At 38.7% G+C, this 15,964-nt stretch overlaps 1 protein-coding gene across 1 annotated transcript in view; it reads left to right on the top strand.

Annotated features, from left to right (window-relative positions):
* Window positions 1-22: 22 nt before the first annotated feature.
* The window catches only part of usp37 (ubiquitin specific peptidase 37), a 39,862-nt gene continuing 23,920 nt past the window's right edge, over window positions 23-15,964 (top strand). The window contains exons 1-5 of the mRNA XM_061926580.2: window positions 23-265; window positions 5,482-5,703; window positions 11,037-11,187; window positions 11,360-11,451; window positions 13,741-13,856. Of these exons, the coding sequence (XP_061782564.1) occupies window positions 5,530-5,703; window positions 11,037-11,187; window positions 11,360-11,451; window positions 13,741-13,856 (533 nt within the window). The 5' untranslated portion in view covers window positions 23-265; window positions 5,482-5,529. The remainder of the gene's footprint in view (window positions 266-5,481; window positions 5,704-11,036; window positions 11,188-11,359; window positions 11,452-13,740; window positions 13,857-15,964) is intronic.

Genomic DNA, 15,964 nt, shown 5'->3' with positions numbered 1-15,964 from the left:
TTGCTCGGAGCGAGCTACGGAAGTAGGACAACGGAGATATCGCGAGTGTATCCGCGCGAAAGCCCGTTCCCTGACGTCACTTCCGCGGTAAATTTTCACGTTCCCGCCATGATCGCGCTGCGCTGCGAGTCCTCTGTCAACAGGAGCCAGTCAAGGTGCAGGTGAACGCCGGCAAAAACAAAAACTTTGGACCAACGGAGGACTCTCCGAAACGGACATTTTTTTTCATGCAAGGATTCGGAGACGAGTGCACGCCAACAAGCAGGTAAAGAACTAATTTTTTAAACTATAGCGTTGAAGCCGCGGCGGGTGTTTTCATCACCGATATATTGCAAGCGGGCAAATTAGCCAGTTAGCTTGCTTCCTCGTTAGCCTACTAGCCGACAATGCTAATGTCGGCCTCCTGCCTCCATTCAGCGTATGCGAGGTGAGAGGACCTTACCGGTGATGTAATATGTTCTTACCACAAATATTCATCCCCCCCGCCTCGAATTAAGAGTTTTTAAGCGAAATGTGACCGCTTTTGATATAATTCCACCATTTAAAGCAAAGCTTGAAGAGTCTTCTCTTCCCTTTTTTACTGCGGCGGTCGTACTGGTCACCAGGCTAGTAAGATGGCAAAAATAATACATACTTTACATTATTTAACGCAGAAAACATAATGTTACATTTAAAAAAATGCTATAAATATTGTTTTTTTTTCTTTTACAAATGTGCGTGTATGCGTTTATATTTGCTCCCGGCTGCTGGCTATTTTGTATTTGATAAGTGGTTTGTTGTGACAATTGTATTAGTTAAAGTTTCCATTGAAATGTTATTTTTGCCAATTGCTTGAAGTTACAGCTGAATTAAATTGTAAAAGTGTTGCTAAAAACTTTTTTAAAGACAATTCAACTTCCTTGTACCGATTCTGAATGACGTTTGGTGCAAATTAATGAGATAAATAGTTTCTGCCCTAGACCAGGGGTCGGCAACCTTAACCAGTCAAAGAGCCATTTTGACCAGTTTCACAAATCAAAGAAATCAATGGGAGCCACAAAATTATTTTGTGCATACAAAGTTTTATTTTTGCTTTGTGCTATGTCTAAACCAAGGGTTTCGAGCTATGTATGAATGGTGCTTGACAGCGTCATACTTGTCAATCTATCAATGTTTCAGCGTACTACGAAATTCAAGGCGACTATTCTCTCGAACGTGCCGTGATGGTACAGCATATAGCGTCCACTACAACCATCGTGCCGACACAGCTTTACTGGTAAGGGACTTCTGCTTGCTCACGATAATGACAGCAAGGCATACTTAGTCAACAACCATACAGGTTAAACTGACGGTGGTGGTATAAACTTTAAGACTCTTACTAATAATGCGCCACACTGTGAACCCACACCAAACAAGAATGACAAACACATTTCGGGAGGACATCTGCACCTTAACACAACATAAACACAACAGAACAAATACCCAGAATCCCATGCAGTCCTGACTCTTCCGGGCTACATTATACACCCTGCTACCAAACCCCGCCCACATCAACCGACGCGGGGGGTGGGGTGGGGTTTGGGTGATGTTGGGGTGGGGGCGGGGTTTGGTGGTAGCAGGGGTGTATAATGTAGCCCGGAAGAGTCAGGGCTGCATGGGATTCTGGGTATTTGTCATGTTGTGTTTATGTTGTGTTAAGGTGCAGATGTTCTCCCGAAATGTGTTTGTCATTCTTGTTTGGTTTTGGTTCAAAGTGTGGCGCATTATTAGTAAGAATGTTAAAGTTACTTTATATGGCCACCGTCAGTGTAACCTGTGTGGCTGTTGACCAAGTATGCCTTGCTGTCACTTACGTGTGCAAGGAGAAAATGCGTACATCAAAAGGCTGGGCTTGTATGTTGTTTGTACAAATTGTAGAGGGTGCTAAATGTTGTACCATCATGACACACCCTTAGGGTGAAAATCGAGGCACTGAAATCCGGAAATCTCCCGGGAATATTGGGAAGGTAGGCAAGTATGCAGCTGAGCCGCATCAGAGTGATCAAAGAGCCGCATGCGGCTCCGTAGCCGCGGGTTGCCGACCCCTGCCCTAGACCAATGGTGCTGAGTGATAACTAAGTAAATAGGTATGTGTGTAAAATAAAATAAAATAAAATGTACATATTGTACATTATTGAGAGACACGTCGCAGTTATGGCTTCCCCTCGAAGAGCCGCGTGTAACAGTGAATATTTTCTGAATATAAATGTACAGTATAAGGATTCGCCTCATGAAAAATTACACAATTTCCAATGCATTCGAAATTAATTTTTTGGGACATAACTTGTAAAAAATGTTTAGATTTTTTTCAGTTTAATAAAACTGGCAACTCAGTCGCCAGAATTTTACCGTAAAATATACAGTACCGTATTTTCTGGACCATAGAGCGCACCGGATTATAAGGTGCATTAAAGGAGTCGTATTATTTATTTTTTTCTAAATGTAAAACACTTCCTTGTGGTGGATGTTTGGTCAAAATGTTGCATAGATGATGTTTTACAGATCATCTTCAAGCCGCTTTCTGACAGTCGATTCCGGACGCGCCGTTTTGTGGGCGGTCTTATTTACGTGGCTCACCTCCGGCAGCGTGTTGTCCCCTTCATCTTTGTTGTAGCGGTGTAGCGTGCAAGGACGGGTGTGGAAGAAGTGTCAAAAGATGGAGCTAACTGTTTTGATGACATTCAAACATTACTTCAATCAATAACGGAGCAGCATCTCTTCATCCGGAAATAACAATGTAGACATAACATGTAATGGTGGAAGGAAGTGTCTTAAATGCAGAAAAAAATCATATTACGACCCCTTTTAAAGACCCATTTAAGAACTTTTGGTTTACCGGTATTTCTACAGTAGGCACCGACATATTTTACTCAAACTTTATATTTGCAGTTTTCAGTCATCGCTTTGTTTTTTAATTTATACAGTGTTTTTGAGTTTGTTGCCTGGCTGGTCTTGTCAGTGTGGAACTGTGAACTAACAAGCTGGCATACTTGCCAACCTTGAGACCTCCGATTTCGGGAGGTGGGTGGGTGGGGGCGTGGTCTGGGTTGGTGTGGGGCGTGGTTAAGAGGGGAGGAGTATATTGACAGCCAGAATTCACCAAGTCAAGTATTTCATACATATATATATATATATATATATATATATATATATATCCTGAAAATATGCAAACAAAACTGTGTTTAGATAACTGATACTTCAAACTTGCATAAATAAATATTAAGGAATATAACATAACTTGGCTTCTGAGAGCTTCAAAATGTAATGAATAAACAAGCAATTATTTTAATAATTTAATATGGTCATTTTAAATTAATTATTATGATAATTTAAAATTAATTATTTCAAATATGTTTATTTTAATGTGTAATTCTATGGCTGGATGTAATAAGGAGTCAGAAAAAATACAAACAAAAATACAATTAATTTTTAGCAAAATATAGTAAAAATGTATTTCGTTTTTTTTTTAAATTAATAAATATATTTATTTTTAGGTAAGATAAACATAATAATACAATTTATCTCTAGTCTGGATGATTTAGTTCTTATCACCCTGTATATTCGGGAGAATATTTGTCCCGGGAGGTTTTCGGGAGAGGTGCTGAATTTCGGTCGTCTCCCGGAAAATTCGGGAGAGTTGGCAAGTATGCAAGCTGGTGGCTATTTACTTGCTACCACGCACATTTCTGATGGCTAACTTTAGCATTATTATTTTGATTTGACCATCGAAAGGTACTTACGAGTCCAGCAGGAACAGAGACAAAGCAGCATTGGTCTGAAATCCCTCTCGGTCTTTGAGCTCACGCCAGCGAGTGAATGCCAAGCCAATGTGGATCCTTCACTATCCTTGTATCTGGGTAGCCTCCCCCTTTTTTTTGTCTCCTCAGACAAAACTTATCATTTCTTTGGTTGTTTTGTAGCTTCTGCCAAAATAGCAGTACTTGCATGTAGGCGTTTGCATCAACTTTCGCCTTTGTAACGAATAGGGAAAGGGGGAATTGATGTAAGCCGTAAAGCAAGTCACCACATTTGTAGTTTTTTGTGTGGCGGGGTTCCTGCCACCCTCCTCAAAGTTACTTAGTGCCAATTAAAACGATACAGACCCCCTCAGGCCATGACAGAGGCGTCATTCAACTAGTTGTAAGTCCACGTATCGTCCCAAAAGTTATGAAAATATTTCATTAAGGTTTAAAAGTTACTTAGTGAGAAGATCCCTTCTCTTGCAAGCTGATTTGATAATGTTGTGCCCGCCAGTGCAGTGGAGCCAACTCGCCCTGGCCGGCGAGGCTTGCAGGGGGGGACCGTGAGAGTGAGGAGAAATTGTCAGATGTCTGACGTGTGAATGACAGTGCAGCGTTAGTCCTTGAATAAAATGGAAACGTTTGTCTCTAATGCAAGTAAAAGACTAAAAACTGTCGTTTTGAAATTGGATCCCATGTTAGTGTCAATCAAAATTTAAATGTTTTATGTCGCCCTATTCTAGATATAATATACCATTATACCATATAATATACCATTAATTAATTTCTTAATTTCTTAATAATTTTATTTGGTCTCTTATAACAGCGAGTCGCAAGTGCCCGCAGCTGTGGGACGCAATAACCGCAGTGGTACGTAGTTGTAATACACTTTTCCACCACTTGTGGCAGTAATGACAATATCAGATGAACAAGAGAAGTCTGTAGCTGAGGTCATAGAGAAGTTTCTTAAGTGCAAAAATTATGACTAAAGTGGTTAAACTGTAATGTTATTTGCACTTTAATTTTACTGACTGTTTATTAAAGAAATCAATTTTTATTATTTATTAATGTATTTATTTTTAGCACTGCATAATTGTAAATGTATTTTTCATCAATTTTATGAGTTCCTTCTTTCGCATATTAGTATTTATTTTGTAATCAGCTTGACATAAGATTTGATCATCTTTGTGATTAAAACATGGTTTTATATCATTTAAGAAGGTTTATCGAATTAAAAAAAAAAATGAGCCAATTGAATGGGTACATAGCCTTTTAATGGATGCATCAAAAAGACAAGATTATCTCCTCTTGTAGCTCAGCCATACTTTGGGATCTGAGCCGAGGATGTCGTTGTGGCTTGTGCAGCCCTTTGAGACACTTGTGATTAAGGGCTATATAAATAAACTTTGATTGATTGATTGATCCTGTTGAACTGTAAGTAAGTTAGATATAATTATTGAATACGATCAAAATCAAGAGTAAGAACACTATTTCAATGTTAATATTTAAGTGGGCCCCAAGCTCCTCTGTAGTGGAAAAGTTGGGTCCGAGGTGAAAAATGTTAAAAACCCCTGTCTTATAACAAGCCTGAAGTCAAAGAACTTTTGCACAATATTCAAATTTACTAAGATGCACCTGTGTACGAGGCAAACAAATATGATTAGTTCACCTCTCTTGCCGGCATTGCAGTTTTAACATCTGATTCAATGTGTCTCCTGTGTAGGATTTCATTGACCACAACCTCCAAAGAGCACCGACTGGATATTAAGCCATGGCAGCCTCCAAGCCCAAGCTCTCCAGCGGCTGTACTGTTAAGATTCGCTTCCGCGGCTCGTACTCTGGTACCACACGGTGGAAAGAAGGAACTTTTGAGATCCTGGAAAAGGACACCAAAGTGAACCTCCTAATAAGATTTAACTGTGGCGGGGCAGCCAAAACCTTCCAGGTAATCTTTAAATGTTTTTCATTAACATTAAACACCTGAACATACAGAAAAAATATATATGTATATACATACATACACACACACGTATACATACACGCCGTATTTTCTGGACTATAGAGCACACCGGTTAAAACTGTAAGCCACACCCACTAAAATTTAGAAGACTTTTTTTTCCCCCTATATTAACCACACCGAACTTTGAACTACCGTATTTTTCGGACTATAAGTCGCAGTTTTTTTCATAGTTTGGCCGGGCTCCAGTGCGACTTATATGTTTTTTTCCTTTTTTATTATGCATTTTCGGCAGGTGCGACTTATACTCCGAAAAATACGGTACATATATATACCGTATTTTTTGGAGTATAAGTCGCACCGGCCGAAAATGCGTAATAAAGAAGGAAAATAACATATATAAGTCGCACTGGAGTATAAGTCGCTTTTTTGGGGGAAATTTATTTGATAAAACCCAACACCAAGAATAGACATTTGAAAGGCCATTTAAAATAAGTACCGTATTTTTCGGAGTATAAGTCGCACCTGCCAAAAAGGCATAATAAAGAAAGAAAAAAACATATGTAAGTCGCACTGGAGTAAAAGTCTCATTTTTTGGGGAAATGTATTTGATAAAACCCAACACCAAGAATAGACATTTGAAAGGCAATTTAAAATAAATAAAGAATAGTGAACAACAGGCTGAATAAGTGTACGTTATATGAGGCATAAATAACCAACTGAGAACGTGCCTGGTATGTTAACGTAACATATTATGGTAAGAGTCATTCAAATAACTATAACATATAGAACATGCTATACGTTTACCAAACTATCTGTCACTCCTAATCGCTAAATCCCATGAAATCTTATACATCTAGTCTCTTATGTGAATGAGCTAAATAATATTATTTGATATTTTACGGTAATGTGTTAATAATTTCACACATAAGTCGCTCCTGAGTATAAGTCGCACCCCCGGCCAAACTATGGAAAAAAAACTGCGACTTATAGTCCGAAAAATACGGTAATGAATAGTGAACAACAGGCTGAATAAGTGTACGCTATATGAGGCATAAATAACCAACTGAGAACGTGCCTGGTATGTTAACGTAACATATTATGGTAAGAGTCATTCAAATAACTATAACATATAGAACATGCTATACATTTACCAAACAATCTGTCACTCCTAAACGCTAAATCCCATGAAATCTCATACGTCTAGTCTCTTACGTGAATGAGATAAATAATATTATTTGATATTTTACGGTAATGTGTTAATAATTTCACACATAAGTCGCTCCTGAGTGTAAGTCGCACCCCCGGCCAAACTATGAAAAAAAACCTGCGACTTATAGTCCGAAAAATACGGTAAAGAATAGTGAACAACAGGCTGAATAAGTGTACGTTATATGAGGCATAAATAACCAACTGAGAACGTGCCTGGTATGTTAACGTAACATATTATGGTAAGAGTCATTCAAATAACTATAACATATAGAACATGCTATACGTTTACCAAACAATCTGTCACTCCTAAACGCTAAATCCCATTAAATCTCATACGTCTAGTCTCTTACGTGAATGAGATAAATAATATTATTTGATATTTTACGGTAATGTGTTAATAATTTCACACATAAGTCGCTCCTGAGTATAAGTCGCACCCCCGGCCAAACTATGAAAAAAAACTGCGACTTATAGTCTGAAAAATACGGTAAAGAATAGTGAACAACAGGCTGAATAAGTGTACGTTATATGACGCATAAATAACCAACTGAGAACGTGCCTGGTATGTTAACGTAACATATTATGGTAAGAGTCATTCAAATAACTATAACATATAGAACATGCTATACGTTTACCAAACAATCTGTCAGTCCTAATCGCTAAATCCCATGAAATCTTATACGTCTAGTCCAGGGGTCGGCAACCCGCGGCTCCGGAGCCGCATGCGGCTCTTTGATCACTCTGATGCGGCTCAGCCGCTTACTTGCCGACCCCCCCGATTTTCCCGGGAGACTTCCGGATTTCAGTGCCTCTTGCAGAAAACTCTCGGGATTAATATTCTCCGATTTTCACCCTTACAATAATAATAAGGGCGTACTATGATGGTACAGTATTTAGTACGCTCTACAGTCTGCATTAACAGTGTGCCAGCCCAGCCTCTTGATATATGCATCTTCTGCTTGCACTCGCAAGTGACAGCAAGGCATACTTGGTCAACAGCCACACAGGTTACACTGACGGTGACCATATAAAACAACTTTAACACTCTTACTAATAATGCACCACGCTTTGAACCAAAACCAAACAAGAATGACAAACACATTTCGAGAGAACATCTGCACCTTAACACAACATAAACACAACAGAATAAATACCCAGAATCCCATGCAGCCCTATTTGTCCTGTTGTGTTACGGTGCAGATGTTCTCCCGAAATGTGTTTGTCATTCTTGTTTAGTGTGGGTTCACAGTGTGGCGCATTATTAGTACACCGTCAGTGTAACCTGTGTGGTTGTTGACCAAGTATGCCTTGCTGTCACCTACATGAGCAAGCGGAAGCCCCATACAAGGTGTGGCTGATCAGGCACGCTGGTTGTAGTGGGTGCTATCTGCTGTACCATCACGGCACGCATGACGCTGACAAGCGGAAGCCCCATACAAGGTCTGGCTGATAAGGCACGCTGGTTGTAGTGGGTGCTATCTGCTGTACCATCACGGCACGCATGACGCTGATAGGCGGAAGCCCCAAGAAGGTGTGGCTGAACAGGCACGCTGATTGTAGTGGGTGCTATATCCTGTACCATCACGGCACGCATGACACTGACAAGCGCCATTCATATAAAACCCGCGTGCCGCACCAGCATTCAAATTCCATATTAAGGTATGTACAGCGTGTCTGAGACCCCTGGTTTATACATAGCACAAAGCAACAACAAAAAAAACTTATTATGCAGTGTTATTTCATTTTAAATTTCAAATTTTTTTTGTGGCTCCCATTATCTTTAATTTGTGAAACTGGTCAAAATGGCTCTTTGACTGGTAAAGGTTGCCGACCCCTGGTCTCGTCTCTTACGTGAATGACCTAAATAATATTATTTGATATTTTACGGTTATGTGTTAATAATTTCACACATAAGTCGCTCCTGAGTATAAGTCGTACCCCCGGCCAAACTATGAAAAAAACTGCGACTTATAGTCCGAAAAATACGGTACGTTGAGAAATGAGTTATTTATACAGAATGATTTTGTAGCTGTTTATTTACATACCTAATTTTTTCCAAACGTTGACTGTAAAACAGCTGATCAAATTTTGGGGAATTTACTGAGGAATTTGTGAAACTAAAACAATACAAAAAGAATACCGTTGTAAGTTAATAATACTAACACAAACACTCGTAAACATGTTAGCATATTAGCAAATGCTAGCTTCCTTACATCACGACAGCGTGTACAAATATGGTTAAAAACACTCCTACAGACATCACACATGGGACAGTTTAATTGGTAAGAATTGTTTTAGTTATATTGTAAAAGTTACAAACGTTGCTTGAAGTGATGAATTAAGAAAGTACATTATGGAAATCCAAGTCGTTCTCCCGACAATAAAAGGCTATTTTTGTTTCTGATCGCCGTGAGAGGACATCATTGGAGAAAATATGTGGTAGTGCACTTTGCCGCTTGCAGAGAGGAGGAACTTCATTTCCGTGTTTGGATTACAGTTGAGGGTATAACGTGTGGATTGTTACGAGGATTAGTTTAGTAAGGTAGGGTAAAAGTTAAACAGAAATGAAAGACAGAGGCAGGGAGTCTTTTTACTTTTCTGTCACAACATCTAAAAATGTCTATTGCTGGGTTGCAATCACGTGACCGAGAGGCACTTCCTGGTTTCAATTGGAGGGCCAGAGTCCCATTACGCTACCTTTTATACACCTACACCAGTGCAGACTTGGGCGTATTTTGATAGGTTTAGAGGAAAATATACAAGCCAGATATCATGAAAAAATATTGAAATAGGGATTTAGTGGATTTATAAACTGTTAAAAAAATTATTTTCTAAAGATTTATATCGTTCATCATCACCAAAGTTGACTGTACAAGTTTATGCTTAAACACATCCTTCTCCACTCACATGGGTTCAAATTAGATAAAACATGGGAGGCAAATCTTGTCTTTACATTTGGAGGGATCCACTAATTAAGCAATAATCTGTGAAAAATAACGTTGGATTTATTCGTGTATCGGTAAGTAACGTACAGTATTTGATTGACGTTGAGTGCCGTATTGCTGTGATCATGATACTAATAAAAAACAAAACAAATATGATTATGATATATGATACTGATTGTACAGAAAATCAGAAGCATTTGTTCGGAAAGGAATGTCACATTTTGCATTGCCAAACATCTTTGACAATCAAATCAAGATCGTAACAATCCACATTTTGCGGTAATTTGTGAAACTGGTATTTAAACATGGTGTAGTGCCTCCTGAATGCAAGTGCTCCTACAGCAGCAATACAAATTCTGCTTCCTTCAAAATACAAAATCTAGCAAGACACCAACGCACTGCAGGTAATACGATTAAAATCAAGAGTATGATTACTAATTCATTGTTATTTGAGTGGTACCAGGGCCCCTCTGTAGTGGGGACACACACAATTCATTGAGGCTCCTTCCCAGCAGGGATGAGATGTCGATACAACGTTGATTATACATATATGTCCTTTAAGACTCCGAAACAACATTGCAAAATAGTTGTAATTGTAAATTGAGATTAACGTTGATGTCTAATGTTAGATCCACGCGGTTGGTTGAGAAATGACCATAATTCAGTGGTCAAATCAATGTCAAAACCCAATATTGATTGAACGTCATCAAAAAGCTTGTTGTTCCAAAGTTATGTTTGAGTTGCTCTGCGTCAGAACCTAATTTAACAAGTTCTCAACGTGCTGTGAACCTGTTTTTATGTTTTTATTTATTCTATTTTTATTTATTTATTTTTTATCGTGTTCTGTTTGTGTTGTGTTGTGTTTGCTCGGTACTCGTTTTATCTTTTAACCTGTCCATTGTACAGCACTTTGGCTACCCCTGTGGTAAATATTAAATGTGCTTTATAAATAAAGTTGATTTGATTTGATTTGTTTCAATGTCTTGTGCCTGCTGGGTTGCCACTTACAAATATACAGATTCAAATAACTTTGATGTCCTACCCTCTTGCAATGTCTGTGGGCCGTGCTTTTTTAGCTGCAGGTTTGGCCATAAAACAAATCTTGCAATTATTAATTACAATGCTTTGAAATGTGACCACAATGAATGTTTTTCTTGCCCTCAGCTGAATCAGAACGTGAAGGCTATATATACAAATATGACCCGGATAACCCTCAATCTGAAAGAAGGCGGCAGTATTACCCTGGACAAAATGCCTTCGGCTTTGACCCAGAGGACGAAAGACTACCTGGAGAAGCTGAAGCAAGGAAAAACAAGTAAATGATCTGTTTACCATTTAAATTACTTGGAATCAATTGGAATGAATCACAGATGGGGCTATGGTGACAAGAATACATCTCAAGACAAAATGCTGTGGTCTTATGTCATATCCACATTATATGTTTCTGCTATAATGATTTGACAAGATTCTTCTTTTTGCCTTTTAAGCGGTTTTAAAATCATCCCATGGAAGTGCGAACTTCAGTGTGCTGACCCGGCGCTCTGTGAAAAATGAAACCAGTTCCCCCGGAGAGAGACAGGTGAGTCACTGCATAAGAACAGTTCGATATGGCCATATACAAGGGTTGTTGCGATCATGGTTTTATGCTCCCAATTCCGTTACCAATTATCTATGAGCGATATCTGCGGATAACAACACCGATCACATGTACTGTATTGACTGTACATTTTCAATTTATTTATGTGAGTGCCATACCTGCCAACTACTCCGGTTCTTCCGTAATTAGTACGGTTTTCATCAACCTATTCCGGGTTACGGTTGCAGTGATAAAAAAATACGTTTTTTCATTAATTAAAAAAATATTTTTTTTAAAGTTTTATTCACGAAATCGCGTAACAACAATGACAATCGACACTGCTTCCCGTAACTTCCTATCGAGCCATTCCGAATGCCATGCGCGAGGCTATTTATAGCACCGCTGCCAAGCACGAGGCCATTGTTTCCAAACGAGCGAACGATCATGGAATCAGCCGGAGAAAAATCGCATACGAGTCTTAAACCGAAAAGAAAACTGCAGTCATTCCGTGAAGAATATTCAAAAGCCTATCCGGGAATAATTATCCGTTCCAAAAAGGGTGAAAACTACGCGAATTGCACCTTGTGCAGACAAGATTTTTCGATCGGACACGGAGGAATTAGCGATGTAAAAGACCACGTTGGGACAAAAAAACACAAGTCTAATGCCGTTGCTAGCGATACAAGTGGAAAACTTTCAACGTTTTTCGTCGCCCAAACAGATTCTTTGGATGTGATAAATGCCAAAGTTTTATTTACGGAGGCAATAATTGAGCTGGACTAGAATAAATTTTAGTCACAAAAAGGTAATGACACCAATGTTATCTATTGGAATTGTTTAGTACTGTTATACTGTTAAAAGTGTTTATACTATTTATGCTTTCAAGTCCAAGTTGAAGAAATCTTGTTAAATGTTGACAGCATAACTACCAAAATACAGAAGTACCGGTATGTCCTTAATATGTTTGCAGTGCTATTTCTGTTGAAAAGTTAAAATGATTACATTATAGATGTGATGTGCCACTTTTCAAGTGTCTGATGGCTTAAATTAATTTTCATGAATTTTTAATATTTTGAATTCTTTTGAAAGGCTTACAAAAAAACTACATTTGAATTGTAATTCCATGCTATTGACAGGACTATTAATTTTAATGAAGTTAGCTTACCATGTTTACAGTATGATAATTGTGATAGAAATGTGAATTTTAGGCACAGAATATTTTTTACAATTGAACAAGGCAGTAGATTATACAAGCTTGGACAGAAAGTTAATGACACCAATTTTTTTTTTTATGGAATTGTTTAGTACTGTTTTACCATTTGTTTACTGTAAAAAGTGTTTATACTGTTTATACTTTCAATTAACAAATTGAAGTCTTGTGAAAGGTTGACAGGATAACTGGCATTAACTGTCAAAATAATTTCAAACTATTGAAGTTAGCTTACAGAATAAACATGTCAATCAACCCATATGATTTTTGCTGTAATATTTTTGTTTTGAAAAGTCACTGTGACTGATAGAAAAGTGATGGTTTTAGCAACATTTTAACCTGTCTGAATGCTAATAATCATTTTGCGTCGGGGGGCGAAGGAATCCCCCACCAGGACTTTGTCCTGGACCTACCGGGGCCTGCGGCCCTTGGACCCTGGCTACTAGGTTTTTCTGATTTCAAAAGTTGGCAGGTATGGAGTGCTATTGACAACTTAAAAATATCAACACAATATTTAAACTACTATATTTTCTTTTATTACATACAATTGTTTGATCAAAACAAAGTCAATAGTAGACAATAACAAAACATAAGCAAAAACTACCATCTACTTCCTTTTTGAATTATTTGTTTGTCTTTAACAATCTTGTTTATAAAATCGCTGATTTTATAAACATAAATAAACATGTATAAAAATAAGAACATCCATCAAATCACACAGGTTTCAATCATACTGTATACTGATATTACCCTTTGTGTTGACACCACCAATTTATGAATTGATTCCCTTTTCGTGATGTTAGGGATAGATATCGAATCCGGTAGTTTTTTGGCACAGACCGAATCCCGCCGGTCCTACCTGGCACCGATTCTTGTAAGATCCAACAGTGCCATGTATCGGTACCCGGGTTGCACATGATGTCAACCCAGCTGCCAGCCACTACGTATTATTGGTATTGAAAGACAATAGGCAATTGCGATCACATACTTTTCCACAAAAATTGGATTATATTGATCAGTGGCCAATAGATTGGCGCATCCCTACTATATACTTACGCTAAATGTCTTTGGACATCTTCCAGACAACAACACGGCGGCAGAGTGCAGAGGGGCGGGAAGACTCCACGCCACGGAAACCACTGGGCAGCCCGAGCAGAGCGGCCTCCACACCTACTCGATCCGGACTCTCGGAGAATAGGTGTGATGGATATTTGTGTTGATTTTCTTCATGAGCTTTGTGATTTAGTTGGTGTGATATCTCCAAAGTCTAAAAGGTTACTTACATGATTTGTGCGTGTAGAACAGCTCTGATGATATTAATATTGCAGTATTATGATATGTTATAGAACATGTAAACTATTGCTATATACTGTATAGTTGTGATCGTTTTTAATGCAATCTAAAAATATTTAGTTTTCATGCTTGAAGTGCACAAATACAGCAGTACTTTGGGATACATGTTTAATTGTTCTGTGACGCAGCTCATTTCTTGAAAAATGTGAAACAGCACAAGCAAATGTTTCCATAAGAAACAACGTAAATATGTATAATAGGTTCCAGCTAGAGATGTCCGATAATGGCTTTTTTGCCGATATCCGATATTCCGATATTGTCCAACTCTTAATTACCGATTCCGATATCAACCGATACCGATATATACAGTCGTGGAATTAACACATTATTATGCCTCATTTTGTTGTGATTCCCCGCTGGATGCATTAAACAATGTAACAAGGTTTTCCAAAATAAATCAACTCAAGTTATGGAAAAAAAATGCCAGAGAGAAGGTGCGAATCTGGTAACAAATGAAGGAATAATTAATTCCCCCAAAAAACAGCACGTCCATCGTCTGGCGGTGGTTTGGCTTCAAGTGGAATATGTCGAACAGACAACCGTAATTTGTCAAAGTGGGGCAAAAGCGTTGCTATAAAAAGTAGCATTACTGCTAATATGTAGCATCATTTGAAAAGTCACCCACTAGAGAATGAAGAGTGCTTACTCCGCATGTCAACATCTCCGTTCGGTGCCACGCACCCACACCATCAAAATGACGAGGCAAACATTTCCAGATCAACACCGTATGAAAAAAATAGTGATTTTTTTTCATTGTGATTTACTTCTCTGCATGAAAGTTTTAAAGTAGCATATATTAATGCAGTATGAAGAATGTTTTAATGTAGACGGCGTGGCGCAGTGGAAGAGTGGCCGTGCGCAACCCGGGGGTCCCTGGTTCAATCCCCACCTAGTACCAACCTCGTCATGTCCGTTGTGTCCTGAGCAAGACACTTCACCCTTGCTCCTGATGGGTGCTGGTTAGCGCCTTGCATGGCAGCTCCCTCCATCAGTGTGTGAATGTGTGTGTGAATGGGTAAATGTGGAAGTAGTGTCAAAGCGCTTTGAGTACCTTGAAGGTAGAAAAGCGCTATACAAGTACAACCCATTTATCATTTATCATTTAGACACATAGAATCATCATACTGCTGTGATTATATGCATCAAGTGTTCATTCAAGGCTAAGGCAAAATATCGAGATATATATTCTGTATCGCGATATTAAAAAAAGGCCATATCGCCCAGCCCTACTTTGAACACAATATAGAGTGCTATACAGTACTGTACCGTATATTAAACATAACAAGGGGGTGATGTCCTCTGTATGCGCTGCTCTGCCAACACACAAAAACACAGAAGTCGCTTTGGTGCCCTCACAAGCAGTCAGAAATAACAATTATTGTTACAATAATAACACATTTTAAAAAGTCAAATCCACTTACATTAACGTTGGCAAAGTACGAGCTGACGAGAAAGGAGCAGACAGACCGAGGGGAAGAAGGGAGGGATCGGGGGTAGGGGCCGTGTTTGTGCACGGTTAAAAGAGGTGCTGCTAACAAAAGGTAGCTCTTCTCTTCCGTTGTGAAATAAGTCTGCTTTGGCATATTTTCCACAAAAGTCGTCTCATCAGACTTAAAACTTGCTGTGGTCCAAAGCCTGCATCGTCGATTCTTCTGTACTTGAGAGCACCATTAATGTACTCCTTGCTAATAGTCTTTTTTTTTTTTTTATCGCCACAGTGATTCCCTCCTTTTTTTATTGAGTTGGCAAAATTGACATAACTTGTCATTAGGAGAAAAAACGCAAAGAAGGCACACATGCTGAAGCACGGAGAATGCACTGTTAGTGTACTGCGCAGAAAGTGACGTGGAGAACTCCGCCTCCCTAAAACTGCTGTGCCTCCAGGCGATAGACGAAATGAATGAAGCCTTCATACACAGAGACAAATTTGGCTCAAACTAAAAGTTCGCAAAA

The sequence above is a fragment of the Nerophis lumbriciformis genome, linkage group LG31 (genome assembly GCF_033978685.3).
Source record: "Nerophis lumbriciformis linkage group LG31, RoL_Nlum_v2.1, whole genome shotgun sequence".
Taxonomy (NCBI): domain Eukaryota; kingdom Metazoa; phylum Chordata; class Actinopteri; order Syngnathiformes; family Syngnathidae; genus Nerophis; species Nerophis lumbriciformis.
This window is presented reverse-complemented; position numbering and strand designations above follow the sequence as displayed.